The sequence below is a fragment of the Caloenas nicobarica genome, chromosome 3, assembly GCF_036013445.1.
Source record: "Caloenas nicobarica isolate bCalNic1 chromosome 3, bCalNic1.hap1, whole genome shotgun sequence".
Classification (NCBI taxonomy): domain Eukaryota; kingdom Metazoa; phylum Chordata; class Aves; order Columbiformes; family Columbidae; genus Caloenas; species Caloenas nicobarica.
Genome location: NC_088247.1, coordinates 62,131,054 through 62,150,642, shown reverse-complemented (window position 1 = coordinate 62,150,642; position 19,589 = coordinate 62,131,054). Strand labels below are relative to the sequence as shown.

Here is a 19,589-nt window from a genome sequence, read left to right as displayed (position 1 = left end):
GGTTTTTTAATTTTACATTAAATTAGATTAAAAATCCTGACACAGAAATTGAAACCATTTTTCTTTGTCGCAATGGTAGTCTGCATGATTTTAACCTGGAATGCTGATTTTTTGTTTTCTTCTAACATACCCCTCTTTTCTTTTCACAGGTGCGTTGCAATTTTAGGAGTTCCATATAAATGTTTCTTGTATTGCCACATGCTTAACTGTTAGACTGTATTTGTTCTCGTATTTTGAAATTTTCAGTCTTTTCAGTATTTTGGCCTGTGGCTTAGTGCTGCAATATTGCATTGATCAGGGTGGTCAGGTTATTTGCAAACTACTCTCTTTCTTTCATTTGCTCTGGTCCCAGGCTTCCAGTTTGTGGGAAAACTTAGTTTGTTCTTGGTTGGTTTATGTTCTGGTTTTTACTGTTTTGATGCTATTAAAGACCTATAAGTTTGAGATCTCATACTAATCTTGGTATTTCCAAACAGGAGGGGGAAAAATTGTGATCTGTTGCAGTGATTAACTTTTTAAGATTCAAAATTTAGGTCTAACATTAGAAATGTCACATGGAGGATTTTTTTTTTTTTTTTACTTTGAAGAGAGAGATTTACAGCTCTCACAGACGTGTGGCACAAGTCTCTGTGCAAAGCCTTATTTCAGCCGAGTTATGTGCTAATATGCACATCTGCCACGTCGGGTCACAGCGCAGAATCAGTCTCACAGTCATTTCTGAAATATCAGAGCTCTTGACTAGTGTTATCTTCTGCTGCTACGGATTGTCATTAAAGAAAAACAAGCACCTTCCAGGGACAGGGCTGTGAAAAGCCAGCAGTATGAGCAACATTGGGGTTACGGCTCCCAGCTCAGTGCAGTGCCCCAGGCAGTATTACAGCTGCCAGTCGCGCCACAGGATGGACAGAGAGTATCTGAGCAGATTCTTGTTTGCCTTAGTTGCGAGGGCACACGTAGTCCTTTGTGAGATCTCAATATTGGAGAAGATTGCTTGAACGTTAATGTGACTTGGGATGCTGCTTTCCATGGAATAAAATAAGCCTTCTTCTCAATTTCTAGTGTTTGCACATAGCTCTTCTCATGTGCAAACAGCTCCCTGGCAGGCTTGGGTCATGTCTGCTGTGTCTTCACCTTAAAAATCCAAGGTGGTTGTTTCAGACAGAAACTTCAAAATAGGTCTGTGACTGGTGGAGGTTTAGAACAATGCACTTAAGGGAATAAAATAGAGAATTGTTTTACACAACTTGAGAAGAAAAATATTTAATTTTTTTAACGCTTGCATAACTGTGTAACAGAAGGGTGATGGCCTCATAACTGAAAAGTTGTCCTGCAGTTATTCAGATTTCATGCTGAGATCCTGAAAAAAGCTTATGTCCTTTATTAAGTAAATACAGGGCAACCTGTCAGATCAGCAGCCTGAACTCGAGTTTAAAACTGCACAGCAGCCCTGGCCACCAGTGAAGTATCTTTATTAAAACATTTTAAATTTTATTCTGGGATAGATCAGAAGTTGTACTGAAAATATAGTGTTAATGGTGTATGAAGGAACATGTATTTTCTGTATTCCTGCATGGAGCAGAACTTTTCACTCTGAGGCTGGATAAAATTTTGGTACTGTTAACTCAGTAGTGTTAAAGTTCTGTTCTGTTAGGGACTAACAGCTGAAATGCAGCACCACCTCAAGTGTCACTTTGTTCTGATGATGGTTTAAACAACGAAATGATTTTTAAAACATCTTTTTGTGCTCTATAATATCTATAGGTTTGGGGTTGTTTTCTCTTTTGATCAGAGGGCAAGAACAACAGAGAATTGAATTCAAGGCAAGGATTATTTGTTGTTAAAAGTACACGAATCAAAATTATGTATTCATTGGGGCATTCAGCTCTGAATTCTGCTTGCGAATTCCAAAATAAAAATGGTCTCTAAGCACCTGCTTAGTAAAAATGAGCACTTGCTACAGAAATAGTGGTATGTGCATTTCTTTGTCTATTTTCCTGTTCGTTTTCATCTTCTAGCATTGCTATAGTCAGCTACAGCTTTAAAATATGGAGAAAACAACGTGAAATAATTTTACTATCTACAGACCATATCTGGGGTTTTACACATTGTTCTTATTCGTCCTGCAGTTACTCCTGTGATTCAGACATATGTTATTTTCTGTGATATGTTTGAGAATTAAATAGAAACCTTTTTGCCTTTGAGTAAGAAATACATTGTTTATTAAAGTATTTACTCGCATTAAGCTTTTAAAATTATTCATTGGTTTAGCTACTATAGTTTCTGTCAACCTTTTTGAGTGGCAGAAGCCTTAAATATGTGTTACAATGATGATGATTATAAAGATTCTAGTAAAAGCTTTTAAAGTACATACTAGCAATGCGGTTGAACTTGCTGTAGTAACAAACTCCAGAGAAAATGCGCTCAAAGACTGCGCATCCCCAGCCGTAGGTGTCCGAATTCATCCTGAGTGACAGATTCTAGTTCCAGGCAGCAGACTTGGCTCGCAGATCTTCACGCCGCATACAGCACGGCATTGAAAACCCGCCCGGACACACTCCTGTGCAATCTGCTCTAGGTCAACCTGCTTTAGCAGGTGGGTTGGACCAGATGGTCTCCAGAGGGCCCTTCCAACCCCAGCTGTTCTGTGATTTAACCTGAAACAGACACTGAAGCAAAACCCCAGGACCTGCCAGGCAGGTGGATGGACTGACGGGGCAGCCCCTGGGTACACATTACGCTGAAGAGAGAGCAGCACACCAGAAGGCATGGGCCAGGTCATGCTCCGTGCGGGGATAACTTCTGAGCAACCTGTATGTCGTCATTGTGTAGCAGGGGGGAAAAGCAACTACTAATTGGTTTTCTTGATTAGGCACAATAAGGTAACTGCTTTCTTTAGCCACGAACAAGTTGACTTGATACTTAATAACACTCAACACTGTTCTTTAAAAAAAAAAAAGTTCCAAATTTTTGTAATAGGCACTTATTTGGAGACTTTGAAAACGAAAGCATTTAAAGCAATTGTTTGGCTACTCAAAAACAGACAATGCAAGAACTGTTGTATAAACCTCGTTTTGGGTCAAAATTAAAAATCGAGCTAAAAATTATAATATCAAAACTGAACTGATCCTTTAGGGAACGAAGTAGCATTATAAGGATCTGCAGCTATTCCAGAATCTGAGACCTGCTTAAACAAATATTAAAGTACACTGTTATTACAGGAGATTAATATTTATTGTATTAAATATGGTTGTCCTTAGTTCCTTAGTAAATGTTACAGAAAATGTGTTACTTTTTCAAAACCTATCTGAGAAGGATCATTAGGAAAAGTATTAAATTACAACTGATTTTCTTGGCTGTAGGCCATGAACTGCAGCTTTCATTTTTATTGTTCTTCAGGATCCAAACATGATGCACTTAAAGAACAAAACCCTCAATGAAGGGGTATGTATGCCTGGAGTGTGCCATTCACTGGGGAGCAGACGGATGCCTTTTGGAATGTTTAATTATGTTGTTAGTTTTAAAAAGAAAAATCTGAGTTTGTTTGCACAGGAATTCAGGCTCAGTTTTATTTAAGGCCCAGTTTTATTTAAGGCCTTTTTTACAGAAAAATGGTGAGAATTGCCTGTTGAGAATCCCTTTTTCTCCTCTTGTCTTGCAGCTTGGCAATATAAGCTCCAATGCTACTCTGGCTAGAGTGTTATCTTTGTACTTGGTCAGTCTTTTACAGACCGATCTTGCTGACAAGAAGAAAAATCTTTGTAAGCAATAGCAGGCAGTTTCTGCAAATCGTTTCTCTGTTCAGCAGCTACTCATCACAAGACACTGGTAATAAGGATTCCAGTATGGGCTCTGCAAGGGACTCTAGTGACGGTGGTGTTGGGTTCCCTCCTGCCAGCATATTCATGCTGGTTTTTCAGAGTTACTACTGAAGTGAGCTGGAGATAAGAGACAAAAAATAATTTCCCTGATACTGTCATGCTAGAGAGGGAGCTGTTTTAAAGTTTGTATCTTTTTAATATTTTTCAGATTTTGTATAGAGACAGCGCTTACCACTCTAAACATACATCCATGCAAAACTGGTGTGATGATCATGTTGAAGTGTTGGATAGTAACAAGGAACAACTTACTTCCATTCCTTACTCTATTTGAGGGTGTCTCATTTTTACACACCTTTCAAAAAACCATGGTATAATACATTCCTAATTTAGTAGCGAAGCTTGAAAAATGAAACTCGAAGATTTTGAAAGTATGTGCTGTGGCATTGCTTTCCAAGCAAACACGCAATAGAGTCAGTGCTTTAAAAATCTACCGCTGTTACACTCTGCTGCTATTTGTTAGACTTTTTCATTAGGGAAAGTCAGTAAGAGTTGGTAGCGTCCTAATGTGCAAGATCAGAGCCCTGCCAGGCTGGTTTTATTCCCAGCACACATTATTTTTGGAGGCTTGAGAATGTTTCTGAAACCCTACCCAAACAGAGACTTTGGGGTGGTTCTTCTACTCCCAATTGAGCTCACCAGCAGTTCTTTGGCTAAATATATTTACAGAAGTAATAGTGTGTTCTATTGTAACATGTCTTTCATTTGCTATTGGACACTTGACTTCTCTGGCAGAAAACCCAACTCCATTACCTAATAATGTGGGATTGCAGATTTATAAACTTAGGCAGTTCAGCCACTCTGTTCATTTTTATACTGTGTCTTCGTGGATTTGACAGCAGAGAAAGCCTTGTCCAGTGCTCTTGTCACATGGGGAGCAGGGAGTTTAAACGCATGCTTTTGATGTTTGTAAAGTACAAATTACTGGTAATCATTTTCCTTGTAAATCCACACTTGACACACTTTTCCTAAGGTAAATTTAGCCCAAGGGGCTACAACTTTCAAATGTGTGTGATAAAAATTAAGATATGGCTATCAAGTTTTCCATTTCAGACTAGCAACCTCTTGAATGCCAGGCTATTTTGAGGGGACTACTGTTGTTTGCCTTTCTGAATGCATGGCTGTAGGTTTAAATTACATCCGCTAAGGTAGTTTCATGAGCTGCTGAGAACAGTTGTTCCAGACCAATCTGGAACTTCAAGTCTGGTACTTCCAGACATCACTGTGCCTTCACAGAATCATAGAATCATTTCAGTTGGAAAAGACCCTCAGGATCATCAAGTCCAACCATAACCTAACCTAACTCTAGCACTAAACCATGTCCCTAAGAACCTCGTCTAAATGCCTCCAGGGATGGTGACTCCACCATTTCCCTGGGCAGCCTGTTCCAATGCCTGACAACCCTTTCCGTGAAGAATTTTCAAAACCAAGTCTTCTGCCAACTTTGAATTTCAGTCACATTCTTAGGATAAAACCCTCATGGTTTCCATTAAATTAAAAACGTTGCATTTTACAGTGCATCTGCTGCAAGTACTTCTGGCACAGAAGACAACAGTCACTGCTGCGTACGAAGGCAAAGATATCTTAGCCAGCTACTTAGGATGGAGAGAGAGGGTGAGCTCTTCCATTGAGGTGTTTGTGCACCAAAAGCCAAATCGTGTGAGCACAGATATTTGCATTTTTGATGCTGTTTCTGGTGTGCAGTGTACTCTCTTGCCATTATCAATCATTGTATTCTGAGAGTCGCTTTATATTTTGTGCTGAAATTATCTCCAGTAGTTTGAACATCTAGAGCATTGGTTTTTAAAGAGAGTGATACAATCGCTTTCTCTGGTGCCAGATTGAAAAATACATATCCTTTGTTTCTTAAAAGCAAAGCTGAAAGGGTGTGATTTGGAGCAGTATTGCTTTTTTCCTGCAAGCTTTTAACTATTTTAAAGAAATTATAAAGTATGGTCTACCAATAGTAGCACATTCTCAAGAGCAAAGCAGCAAATATACAACTAGCATGAAGTCTTTCTAGGTTGGCACCTACAAATTCAAACATGCCAGCTGATCTGCAGCTCATTTGCACTGAGTGTAACACTTGGTAGCCTGTCTCAACACCTCCCTATGAGCCAGCTGAAGCCCAGAACTGTGTTTAGATTGTTCTGCTTTATCGATGCAAGTCTAATAAAAAATACCTCCTCTCTATTTACAGTGCAGAGTTTACACGGGGCCTGCTCTGGTGTCTGCTTCCTGCTATCGCGTGTTTATGCTGCACCTGGTTGGTACTTCTGGGCAGTCAATCAAGGATTTGGTATGTATTCATTCATATTAAATATCCTATTTTTTATAGCGAGTGGACAGGGCTGTGATAAAGCCCACGTTTTCATAGAATCATAGAACAGTTTGGGTTGGAAGGGACCTTCAAAGGTCATCTAGTCCACCCCCCTGCAATGAGCAGGGACATCTCCAACTAGATCAGGTTGCTCAGAGCCCTGTCCAGCCTGGCCTGGAATGTCTCCAGGGATGGGGCATCTACCACCTCTCTGGGCAACCTGTGCTACTGTGTCACCACCTTCATTGTAAAAAATGTCTTCCTCAGGTCTAGCCTGAATTTTGTGATGACAATAATGAGACGTACAGGGCATGGATCACTGACAGTGAATGTGTTCGTAATTAAAAAGGAATGAATTTCCAGTATTGGCTAAAACGTGGTGTGTGTTAGCAACCCTGAATGGTCTCAGAGCTCAGTGTTTGTGTATGGCCAGAACTGATTCGTGCGTGTGACATTTGACATGAAGTACCAGATTTGATCGCCTGACGAGCCATGAAATGTGGGTGAATTTAGAAGAAATGGCTCTAACACACAGCAAGCCCACTTGTGCCCTTGGGTGTTTAGGGACAGTCTATACCAAATTTTGCTGCCATTTCTAAGAAGTGAGTTCTGTGCACAGCTTCCCTGTGGTAGATAAGCTCTTTTCTAGAAAATTGTACCCTCAAAACACCTGTTGGTATTTACAGAAGGGAAGAGTTATGGAAATTATCCACATAAGAGTAGGAATTTTGATTTCTCAAAAGGAGCTTGGGATTTTATGTGGACAAAGCATTCCCACATCTGCTCCTGTCCTAGGGCAAGAGTTGGGGTTTATTGCCTTTTATAGGAAATGTATAATTTCCTTCATGTTTTATGTGAAAGATTAGAGCATAAGTCATGTAAAAAAATCATGAACCTGTTTGAAAAAACACAAAAAATAGACATGCTCAGTTCTCTGTCTGCTTTGAGAAAGTGAGGAAACGAGAATGATGTAGCATTTTTAAATTTCTGTAATGACTAGAACTAAAAGTAAAAATATATAATGTTTCAAGAGTTGAAGCATATGAAAAATGCTAAGCATCATACACTGATGCCTCAGAATTGCTGAATACACTGTGTTAAAAGTGAAATACTTTGAATTCCAACATAACCATGATGAATTTGGATCAGTGGGGATACTGAGTAGGCATTAACAATCAATATCCGATATAAAACACAAAGAATGTGACATAGTTGTGAAGACTCAATATGTTGTATGCAGTTTATAAGGCTCTAATGTGCCATTGAACTCCATAGTAAACACTCCGAATTTCTTACTGATCGAACTAAACTTAGAGGTCATCATCCAAATTTAACCAGGCTGGTTTTGTTTTGTTTTTAACTTTGTTCTTCTGCCTTTGCTCTTTGTATCCTTATGTTACTATAGTTGTAAAACACAACCCACAGAATACCAACAGCATCAGGTCAGTAGGCCTTGATAAATTTATGTTTCTGTTCCTTTACACAAATGAGAAATTCAAGACAACTCAGCATGGATATGTTAGCATTTGTACACATCTGTCACTTTAATAAACTTACTGGAAAACAAACAAACAAAAACACTCCTTACCTATTTATGCTGAAAGTTATTTTCAGAGTTCAGTATATTTTCTAAAGAAATATCTGCCTTACTAATTTGTCTTGCTGTTTTCAAAGAAAGAGGCAGTTAATTTAATACCACTCACTCTCATATCTTCTAAATCCTCTTTTCTTAGATACCTTCCTTTCCTATTAGCTTTTCTTCCTAATCTTTATTTTCTTTTTTAGTTCATTGGGGTTCCACAGATGTCTCTTGAAGTGAGGTAATCTAGATCTGTGACACAGGAAAGAGCATCTTCTTTCAAACTCTCTTCATCAGTGTGAGTTTAGACCAAGAAACACTCAATGTTAATACACTTTCATCTCCATAAACAACTCTTCAGGAAACAACAGAAAAGGAACTCATTTTTGGTAGCCAATTCTGTACTTTTATAATTAAAAAAGACTGTCCACAAATATGTTACAGTAGCTTTTTCTTTTCCTGTGAGAGCCTAGAAATGCAATTAGTTTATTACCACATAGAGAAGCTCAGTCTCTCAGAGATCTTGCTACAAACATTTCTTGTATGAATCCAAAAGATAATGGGGATATGCCATTAAAGGCTTTTGTAAAAGACACAAATTTGTATCCAGGACAAGATAAGAGAATTTTAACTTCTTAATTACTTGAAATTAATGCATTGTGAGTTGTGATTGCCTGTGGGCTTAAGGTAGTTGAAGAAAAGATGCTAATTCTTGTATAATTCTGAGCAGCTCCTTGAGAAAGGTATCTATGTCCATATCTCAAATTATACCTATGCATTGTGTACTTGCATAAATTGCTGCAGCCATTTAGAGATCAAGACATGCAACAGACCACACATTTGTAACTTACTTGAAATGTGTTTGAAGTCATAAGGCTAGGCAGTTAGATGGCAGAGCCCTGAAAGAATTATCAGTGTTGTAGAATAGCTCAAACTATGAAAACTCCTGCTTAAAAGTGGGTTTTGGGGACAGTACGCATTACAACACTGCAATGTACTGCACTGGCAGTAAGTTGCTAGTGAGGGCACAGGTCTCCTTCTGAATAAAGAATATCATTTTGCTGGTAGAAACGCAGCTCTGCTGCTGACTTTTGCCACAATAATTGGCCTCACACCTTTATACACCTTGAGGCACGAGGCTAAAACATGCTGCTTTTTTGCCTGATGTTCAGAAATGAGGCCATAGTACTGACAGTGAGAAGTTACTGTGCAGAAAAGGGTAACTGCCCCATTATTGGTTAAAGAATGAAGGGGGGGGTGGAAAAACAAACCAAACACATCAACAACCTTGGCTTTGTGTGGAACATGTTGTATTCTAGTTCTCCTAAACTGTCTTTGGATCTCACAACATCACAGGTATGTACCCAGCAGCAGGCTGGGACTTGGAGGTACTTCTACCAGCATGCAAAACTCCTGGAGAATCTCAACAACAAAGGAGATAAATCATGTAAAGAAGAAGAACATCCTAAAGGAAAAGCCCAACTGGGGTCCCTGCTGATTGATTAATCATTAAAATTTGCCTAACAGGCGAGGCAGAGAATAACGGTGTTTGAGGCTGAATTTGTAGCCAGAGCGCACTGTGGTGTTTACATGATCTTTCTGGCCCCAGCTGCACAGCAGACTTGGTGCTACCTGCGATTCCAAAAGGAGCTGGAGCTGATGGAATCCACAACTACATCTCGCAGCTGAAGAAGCATATTCTCCAAAGCTGCCACTTTTGTTCCCTGGCCACATGCCCACTTTAAGCAGGTGAAAGGTTCGCTCTCAAGTGGAAGGGTAAGTGTTTCGGTCCTTGTGCAGTAAGTATACACAATACAGAATTTGAATGTATTAAATAAATCTAGAGCCAAAGGCAGAGTTTCATGTACCAGGATAGAAGTCTTGGATCTAAAACCAGCCTTATTTTACACTAATACAGAAGTTCTTCTCTGACCGTGAACACAAAGATGATACCAATTAATACCAGACTATAACATAGGAATGACTACAAAATTTCACATACTGGATTTATTGAACAATAACTTCACTCAATTTTGGAATTTCACAATACTTGATCAAATTATGTGGACTGCTAGCATGCATGCTAGTTCTAAATTAGTGACAATTTATAAGTAGCCATGATAATGAAAAAAGTAAACTCTGCAAACATTCAGACCATACAAGAACTCATATCTTCTTAACACAGCTGAACAGGTAGCAGCTTCGCTAAATACAATGTCATATTTAAAATGTTTTACTTTATTAACAATAAATTAATCTGTGGCGTCACTGATCAACAAAACACTAAAGACATAGTGTGAAGATTATCTACATACTGATCAGAAAGGCAACATCATCACTACCTTCAGAAAAACTGGAGAATGGCTAATGAACTTATATACATATATCATCTCCAACCATATAAACAACACTGAGCAGAAGAAATGTACTTGCACATTTCCCCAATTTTTCTATTAAATAAGGCAATAATAAAAAGCACGGCATCACAACAACCTACTTAAAACTCCAGATACTGAATTTCCACTCTGATTCTTCATTTTGTAAAACTAGAAAACAAAACAAACCCCACAACTGTTCCAGATTCCGCTGTCAGAAAAAACAAAAGAAAGGCTTCTGGGAGAGTCCAAATTGACCAAGCTGTTCTTTCAGCCTGTGGCACTATTTGGAATATCTTGAGCATCTGCTAAATGTAGTTTTTGGCTGATGTAAACTATTAAGGAAAAACATTTGCACATATAGATAAGTACAAACAAGATAGTGTTACATAAAACTAAGCTTAGTTCTGTGATTGGTATGCACCAGTCCAGATTAATTCAGTTCTATTAAGTCCTGTGCTAGTTCTCAACCAGTAGATTAATCTTCCTCAATGAGACTTAAGCATTACATATCTCCAGAATTAGCTGGTGGATTAAGGGGGATAGCAGATTATTTTTATTACTATTATATGATATTATTACCACATTCCATTTGTGTTGGTTATGAGACCAAGCCTTAAACAGCTTTCCACAGACACAGAGCATGTATATACCAGTACAGTATTTTAAGTCCCAAACCAGAGTCTCACCTTCCTCAATGCGTACAACATGTGTAACATGAGAAATAACTAGACTGTAGTTTAAACGGAATGCAACACCCCTCAACTGTATCCTTAGCTTATCAAAAGTGTGATGCAAAAGACAAGCTGAGTCATTGAGCTTTATTTTCTTCTGGGTGGGCTAAGAGCACCCCTTTGTTACAAAGTATTTGACTCAACCATAGTCTGACCCTAGAAATACAAAATTAGGTCAGTCCACTATTCACAGTGATAAACAGCTGCATATATTTCTAGAGAAAACAAAAAAGGTAATAGGATTCATTTATCAAAGTGACAGAACGGTTCTCAATACTATACAAGGAATATTATTCTGTACGTTTGTTCCAGAATGTCTCGGCAAGACACATGTAGAAAGACTTTGCCATTGACTGCCAACACATTGTCTGAAGTGGTACATGCCAACTAAAAAGTCATCATACAAAAAAACAACCTGTAATTAAACACGTTAAGATCCAGCCATTTATGTATTGGAAGCACCTAAAATCCAGCACGAATTTAAAAGAAAGGATGTCATTGAAGCGATTTGACTCCGGTAAAGACACCAGTTACTGGGGAAATATACTGTAATTTGATGACAGTTAACAATAATTATAAAGCAAAATAGACATTTAAGGAAAAGGATACATAGATGAATTCAGTTCTTCTAGCTGCAATATAAATGTAGAAAGTATGAGAAATGGCATTTCAGTTAGTCAAATGCAACAATTGTGCTGACAGGATGAAATAAGTAGATTAAAACAATAAAGCAAATCACTAATACTTTGGGCTGAAATGTATGATTTTGTTAGAGAAAGCAAAGCAAACCTGCACTGGATTATACACCAAGAGAGCCAAGTCCCAAATTAAATTTAAATCTGCCTGTGTCAGGAAATGTAAAGAAATTTTAGCACTTTTGGGTTTTATGGAAGTATACTAAAGAAAGGAGAAACCGAAAGCATAGAACATACACTTCTAAATTCCTTGTTATGTGTGGTCTTCCCCAGATACTGAAAGATGAGCCACAGGGGAAATGGTCGTGGTTCCCTGGTACACTGGCTGTCTCTAAGCAGGCTTGCAGCCTCACACAGTTTATAGCCAGACTGTTCCACTCACCAAACAAGCAGCAGACTATAAAAAAAAATAATAAAAAAAAAAAAATCAAGGTACTGTGTTTTCTCAAAACCAAGATGAGGGCAAAGCTTATGTCTTGGTTCATTCCAGAACTATGTTCTCCTCAACTGTAAAGCACTGCCCACCAAGTAGTGGTGTTTTCCTGAGCCAAGTGCTGTGGGTAAACTTCCATCTGTTCTGCCTTCCCAGTACTTACATCTGACAGCAGCCTATCCAGGTTGGAGTCACTGGCTGGTTTTCTTTTATCTTCAGGAAGTTCTTCCAGCTCCCCATAGAGCTCCAAATTGAGGCGAGCAAGTTTCTCCTGCATACTCCGCACATGTTCCATCTGCTCTATGGAGCATTCATTTCCTAAGAGAATGAGCAACAGCTTTAGATAAAGAAACCTGAGAGAGCAGATGAAGGTGTGAAGACACAGCATTTTACATCAGGGAAGATGAATTCAAACATCAAATTTACAAATCAGTTTGCTTTCTCAATCATTTGTCCCTGTTTCACTACTGAAATTTGTCATCCTGTCTGGTATTATGTTGCGCTGAACTTAAAATAACTATTGAATGCACTAAACTTGTTTTTAGAACATGTGTGTTTTTTCCTTGCTCTGAATTTCTCTCAGATTTAGGAAGGCCCTGTATTTTTAACTTTAAATATTATCACAATAAAACTTTCATATTTTGATAAATATTGGGGGCTTCTTTCTTGTAACTGATGCTTCATATAATACACTTCTCAGTTTCTCTTGTAAGATCAGTGTGGAATTAACGTGACACACTGATCTAACACTAAGCTTGCAAAAGCGTGTATGCATCTTTCTACACAGTACAAGCAAAAAATGGATGAAGAGTGTCATGGGGTTTTTTGAAACTCCCATCAAACTGTGAAGTAGTAAGAATAATAAGATGCTAAGACAGAAGATCAGTAAAATGCAACTTGCATTTACGGAAAAGTTTTTACCAACAGTTTAAAGTGTTAATATGCTGCAAAATCAGGTGCTAAATACAGTTACTTCTTATTGTTCTTATACTATCATAAAGTAAGTGACTTTAAACTTGGTATCTTAAATCCATAAGCCAAGGTGCTGCCTTTGGTTTGCCATGCTGGAAGAAAAAATGAAATGGTATTTGAATCATCTCCCACCAAAGGCAACCATACAATAGGACTATTATTTAAAAATGCAGTAAGATCTGTTATGTTAAACCTAATTTCATGTAGCAGAGATGAATACGACAAACTGGCAGTCTGTTTGCAAATGTTACCATGGTATACCTACAAAAACAATTATTGTATAGAAACAATTCATACACTTACCAAATGCTTGAAGTTTGCCAGAATGGAAGTCATTCAGGAGACTCAGAAGTCCCCTTTCCATTTCCTGGACATCTGATACATCCGTGAGAAAAGAATGTTGGATTGGTGCTGCCTGTGCCCCTTTTGCTTCACCTCCTGGAGGTCTGGCTTTCTCTTTTATTACACTAAAAAACAAACAAACAAAAAAACCCACGAAACAAAAATATTACTCCCTGCTTTTACTCTGAGCATCTGAAATGTAAGGCAAGTGCACATGTGGGCTTTGCAAATGAAGTGAAAAATATATAATACATATTTCCATCACTGCTTTTAAGTTGAAAAATGGATCACCAGTTTGCCTTAAGAATAAACAACAACATCACTACCTTGACAGTTTGATACTGCAAAATGAAAGATTCCAACAATCTGCTTTCCTGTTAATAGTGGGAAACAAAGGAGCACCTGTATGCAATGGTTATCATAATAAGCTGAAGAGGCTCATTCCCTAACAGTTGCGCATGGGTGTTAGCTACATAAAATCACCCAAACTCCCCTTAAGCCAGAGAGGGAAAACCCTCAACGATCATATGCTTCTCTTGTCACAAGCACCTATAGACTGCAACCAGTGTGGAAAACAACTTGTTATAACCTTTATAGGAAGGTGACCTTGCCTCCAGATAAATTTTCCTCGAGCTCCTTCCCATCTTCAGAGAACATCCCAATTTTGTAAAACTCACCATCAAAAGCAATCTTCCAGTCCTCTAACACATACTAAATGGAATATGGAACTATTCCATGCCTGAACAAATGTTACACATCCTAAAAAAAAAAATCTCTACAGCCCCCTCTGCAATAAAACCATCAAAATTCCTGGATTACATTTTTCTCTAGATGTAAAATTTATTCAGAACATAGAAATACACGAATGAAAATGAATAACCGTTATAAATCCAAATGAACATGTAATTAATATGGAAGCTAAACACTCAGTTTCCAGTAAGAAGTAGCATATTCCATCTCTGACCCAGAGACAGACAGACTGCATCCTAACCTACTACAATTCAGCGAAGAGGCTGTTTTCATCCCAGATTTGCCCATCCACATATGCAGGCAGCCTTCTTCTCACATTGGCATGGCTGCTTCTGCAGCCTCATGGTGAGCCCATTCAGAATCCAATTCAGTGAAAAATTTTGAGCCTAAAAGTTAAAATTTGGAATACTATGGGATATTTTTAAAAAATAATAATAATAATCACAGCTTCCGTAAAGAGTATTTAATTAGCGAAGATAATATGTTTTACAGCATAGTAAGCTCCACTCTTCCCTGAAATACTCCCATGCTCTGCAAGACATAAATTCTCTCTTTCCTATGGGAAATAATCATCTTTTTCTAGCCTAACAGCTTCTGTAGTCTCTAAACATCATATAGACTATATAGTTCATAGTCTGTATCCTAGAATGACTAATGGTCCAACAATTATCATATCTGGTTCAGCTCAGAGCAACACATCTCAATTCAGGTTTAACTTTGGCTATTTCTGCTTCAATTTCAGACTTAAAGAAAGGTTTGTTTGCCAGAAAGGTCATAGATTTTTTCTACCTGTATGTGAAGTTTAATACCATATATTACATATACTTTTCTACAATGAGGGTGGTAAAACACTGGCACAGGTTGCCCAGAGAAGTGGTAGATGCCCCGTTCCTGGAGACATTCAAGGCTAGGCTGGATGGGGCTCTGAGCAACCTGATCTAGTTGAAGATGTCCCTGCTTATTGCAGGGGGGTAGACGAGATGACATCTGAAGGTCCCTTCCAACCCAAACTACTCTATGATTCTATGATTACTGCTCCTGGAAAACTTATTTCATTAGATTCTTGTAGACGAAATAAAAATGAATTAAATACTCCTACTGCGCTATCGTAACCGCAGTTCATCCTCGCGTTGTTACATCAATTACCTCTCCTGCTTGGAGAGTTCAAGAAATAGTTTGTATTATCATTGCTTGGTAAGCCTCACTTAACAATTGAGCAAGAATGTCCTTTTCCAAAACTCACAAAAAAAAAAAAAAAAAAAAAAGGAAATTTTCTTCTCTAAACAATGTTGTGAGCTACAAGAAATTAATTTCTAGTACATTCCAGAATAGTGTTGAGTCTTAATAAACTATACAGTCAGCTGCAGGCACCACCAATTTATAGCACATTAGTATTTATTATTATTTCCCTCAAAATATTAACACGTTTTCCCTGAAATGCATTATGTTTCCATGAGGCCAATACTGGCTCATTCAAACAGACTATCTGTGCCAAAGAGGACAGTTCATTTATTTAATCTTCAGCCAATACTTACAAATCAATAAACTCAGCTGCCTCTCTCTAGCTAACATTTCACTTTAAAATCCCTGTTCACTCATTTATCTATTGTATCTGCCACAGCCAAGAAATATATTTTCTAACATGCAGGAAAATTAACATTCTCAAGCTGAAATAGATGCACCATCAATAACACACAAACTATTCCAAAACGATGCTTTCTGAAGAGCTGAATACTTCCCTCTGCACATGAGTACGGCCTGGGAGCTACTGCTGTCCCCATTGTTAAGTTCCTAAACAAAAGCATGGGGAAATTCCAGTTCTAGCTCATCCTGTTCAATTTACATCCTTTATTTCCTGCCCTACTTCATCAGTTCCAACCTTGCAGTCATGTGATATTTTATTTGTTCCTCACAGCTGTACAACTGGGGCTATGCTGTCTCCCATACAATACCTATATTTGATCACCCAGCTTTTTTCATTCACCAGTCACATCAGGCTATCATCTCTTCAGCTAAATTGGTATCAGTATGAGTCTACACCATTGTGTAATGTTTTATAAAGCTAACAAGAAAAGCATTGAGCACTTTCCTTTTCTGTAAAATAACCATTATATTGCATTAAACACAAATCACTTTGCTAAATAAAGACATGTCATCAAGAACCGTCATGAGTCTGAAGCTTGCTCTTTTCATTCTCTCCCAGATGAACACCTTTTAGACTGTCTGAGCATTGGTGGGTTTCTGGCTCTTACTTCCACTGAGCTTGCAAGATGCTCCCAAGCTTACCGTTTTAACTTTGGTTTTTGTACCGCAGGCTGTGGTGCAGGATTTGAAAAGGCTGTACTTTTACTGGCTGGCACTGAGCTTTTCTTGGAGTTAGCAACCTGAGCAGGGTGACTGGTAGATGATTTGGGGCTCCTCCTCTTGATTTTCCTTTCTTCCATTTCTTCCCCTTTACTGCATCTAGACTAATTTCTTGTCCTCCAAAGAGAAGAAAAAAACAGTAAGAAACAACAGTTAAAAGAAGCATTTACAATAAAAGCAAGGGAAAAAAACAGGTCACGGTGCATGGAAATAAAGCTTCATAGTTCCTTCAAAGATGAGCAGTCACTCATTTTTTCAAACTAGAGAATCCAGTTTTCATGAGAAGCTGCCCAGGCCTGCCTGATCAGCCAAACAGGCAAGAATTAGAATCTTCTGCATCAGCCTCAGCCAACAGGCACCTCAAAATGATCTCAAGCTTTGTGTCCCATGGATTATTGCTAGAAAACACCAGGACTACCCAAGTCCACACCAATCAAAATACTGAGAAACGACGGTGGCATGAGGATGCTGTGGTTCATCCTTGCCAAATAACCCCCTCTGAAGGGAGAGGCAACGGCCTTGTCAGAACTCAGTTGATGCCGAGTCTTTATTGCTATTATATGTGCTATTATTGGGTGCTACCTAATCATCTTCTCGCCCGCGGAAACGCCTCTTCCGAAAGGTCCCCGCGGGGGCGGCAGAGGGTACAGTGGGCACGGCTACGTAGGCTCCAGGGCGGCGCCTCTGGGACCCACTGAGGGGCCACTGCCCGCCCCGGGACCCACCGCCACCACCTCCCGGAGCGACGACCCCTGCCCTCAGGCGCTGACAGCTCCTGCTGGGTGTCGCCATGTCATTAGCACGGACACTTGTCACGCCTCCTTCCGGCTCCCTCCGCGGGGGGCGCAGCCGCCCGCCCCGACCCCTCGCCGACCGCCGCCCCTCGCCCCCCGCTGCCCGTTAAACGGCCGCCGAAGCGCAGGCCCCGCCCCCTCCCCGGCCCCGCCCCCCCGGCCGCGCGCTACCTGGGGGAGGCCCCGCCCCCGGAGCGGCGCGCGGACCCCCGGCCCCGCCGGCTCTCACCCCTCCCCCCGGGCACGGGCAGGTTCCGCCCCGCGCGCAGGTCACGCGAGGTGCATTGTGGGAGCCACACCCCCTGCCGGCGGCGGCGCTCCCGTGGCGGGCAGGGCGACTACCATTCCCAGAGCCCTCCGCGGCAAACGGCCACCGCCCTGGGCGCGCGCAGGGCACGTAAGCCCGTGCTGGGAGGGGCCGAGCGTTTCTCTGCGCATGCGTAAGGGCCGGGGCCGCGCTGGGGCGGGTTGCGGGGTGGAGCCGGCGCAGCCGTTAACGGCTGAAGGGCCGGGGTGGCCAGCCGCTTCTGGCAGCGCTCCGAGGGGCAGCGGGGCTCTGTTGGCACAGCTGCTCCTGGGAGGGACAGCTGTCGCTGGCGCTTCTGCCTCCGCTGGCGGCACGGCGGGTGGCTGCACGCTGCACCGCCGCCCTGGAGCCCTCCCGTTAGCCGCTTGCACGTGTGTCAGGCGCGTCACCGGGGCGTCGCTGGCTGTGCTAGAAATGCCGGTAAAACAACCAATTCCATAGCTCTAATATGTGAAAAACTGAGAGCAGAACAGTTCGAAAAGGGGTTGTCGCCGCGTCGGCAGTAGTGCGCTTCATGCCCCGTGCACTTTTTGGACTTTGAGAGCTCTGTCTTTGTCACCTGCGGAGATACAGCAGCTCGAACACGGATGGGTTTTGTAGTTGGAAGCTCTAGTTTGGTGATAGGCCGGTTCTCGTCAGTGCTGGGCGCTGTACTGCAGAGGGCAGCGTCACTTCGCGCTCGGGAGCTCTTCAAGCCTCGGCTGGTCGGTACCTTTCCCATCGCGGCTGTTGAGCGCTCTGTTCAGACGCGACAGAGGGAAATAATAGGTCTGGTAAACAGGGAACACCCCTTCTTCTGTCATGCAGCTTCATCCCCTTGACAGATGTACCCGGGGGGTTATTGACCCGAGTTAAGTGAGGAGGACCGTGCTGCCACGTTTAAATTTGGTGCAGCTCTCTGTCTTCTCTGTCCTTGATTCCGCTCTTGAGTAGCTGCCTTGCAGAGACGTTCAATGCAGGCAGCATTAACAGGACGTGCCTACCTAGCCTTAGTAATTAGTAAGTTCACACACACTCCCTCCAAAGTCCATTTCCTGGTGCTGCCTCTGTTGTAGAGGAACTTAATTGTATTTCTGGTCATCACTTGTCTCTTCAGTGCTCCCTGCCGTTGATGGCTTTGTGGACTTGAATGCTTGGCAAGTCTTTCCCATCTATGGCTGGTAGCTTGAGGTGTTTTATCTGCATTTGACAGTAGTTTATTGCCTAAAGAGATGAGCTTATCAACTATCTCTACAATTTGTCTGTTAATTTGAATTTCTTAGTTCTCAGATCTTAGTTTTTACCTGAGTAATATGTTGTTTGTAACTGTATGTTTTCTGGTGAAAGCTCTCAGGCGTTTACACACCAGCTGTGAAAGGTGGTATAATCTGCATCACCTACGGTGAAAACATTGGCCAAAAGATTTACTGATGTCTGCAAGGATATGTCTCACTGTAAAGCTATTGTGTGGCTTAACAGGTGTGCAGCTAGGGTACCTCTCTACCTTCTGTCTAGACCTTTTATGATACAAAAACCCCAATTCTCCAATTGTATCCTAATCCTGAGCCTTATTGAATTAAACTCAAGGGGCTATAAGATATAACAGGGCCTCAGCAAGACTTCTGTTGGACATGGCAGCTCCAAGACTCAATGGCCACTTTGAGTCCAAAAAGGGATGCTGTCAAAGAGAGATTGCATTTGCAGTGACTCTTGGGTGAATGACAGGGACCAAATGTCCACTGAAGGTCATTCTGCAGTGAAAGTAATTCCTGGTAGTAGAACACAGCTTGGGTCTGAGGAGCTGGATCAGTTCTGATACCTTATGAACAGTTTTGTTGCAAGAGATCTGCACCAGAGACTATCACTGATACGCTGACAGTTCGCTCATGGGAATAACAATCCAGGGGTGTTTACATGTAAACTGCAAGGAAAAAAGGCACAAGTGAGAATAAAGAAAACTGTAAGATTGGAGACACGTTAAACAAAAGGTGGTGGTACAAGACTTAAGGGAAAGTTAGAGAAGCAGAAACAGTTGTTTACTGTCTTTTTTATTCCTTAGTACAAAAGGCT

The 19,589-nt window shown here is 40.8% G+C and overlaps 1 protein-coding gene across 4 annotated transcripts; it reads right to left on the bottom strand.

The window, feature by feature from the left end:
- Positions 1–9,766: 9,766 nt before the first annotated feature.
- CCDC28A (coiled-coil domain containing 28A) lies at positions 9,767–17,483 on the bottom strand. 4 transcript variants are annotated; one of them, XR_010605982.1, is made up of 7 exons: positions 17,405–17,473; positions 16,362–16,556; positions 13,287–13,450; positions 12,175–12,329; positions 11,816–11,975; positions 11,493–11,515; positions 10,411–10,474 (listed from the first exon to the last, which is right to left on the bottom strand). XR_010605982.1 is itself a non-coding variant. In XM_065632011.1 (6 exons), exons 2-6 carry the CDS (start codon positions 16,517–16,519, stop codon positions 10,420–10,422), a joined length of 555 nt encoding a protein of 184 aa, XP_065488083.1. In that variant the 5' UTR covers positions 16,520–16,556; positions 17,463–17,483; the 3' UTR covers positions 9,767–10,419. The 4 variants fall into 4 exon arrangements, 3 of the variants coding, with proteins under 3 accessions (XP_065488083.1, XP_065488081.1, XP_065488082.1); XM_065632011.1 differs by lacking the exon at positions 11,816–11,975 and having other exon boundaries at positions 9,767–10,474; positions 17,463–17,483; XM_065632009.1 differs by lacking the exon at positions 11,816–11,975 and having other exon boundaries at positions 9,767–10,474.
- Between the last annotated feature and the right edge of the window lie 2,106 nt (positions 17,484–19,589).

What these genes read in the sequence shown, in the direction of transcription:
- CCDC28A (XM_065632011.1), bottom strand. Translation starts at nt 16,519, where the DNA reads ATGGAAGAAAGGAAAATCAAGAGGAGGAGCCCCAAATCATCTACCAGT. An exon ending in CAAAAACCAAAGTTAAAACG is followed by an intron (nt 13,451 to 16,361) that starts GTAAGCTTGGGA and finishes TTTGTTTTTTAG; the next exon opens with TGTAATAAAAGAGAAAGCCA. An exon ending in TGGATAGGCTGCTGTCAGAT is followed by an intron (nt 11,516 to 12,174) that starts GTAAGTACTGGG and finishes TTTATATTGCAG; the next exon opens with CTAGAAGAACTGAATTCATC.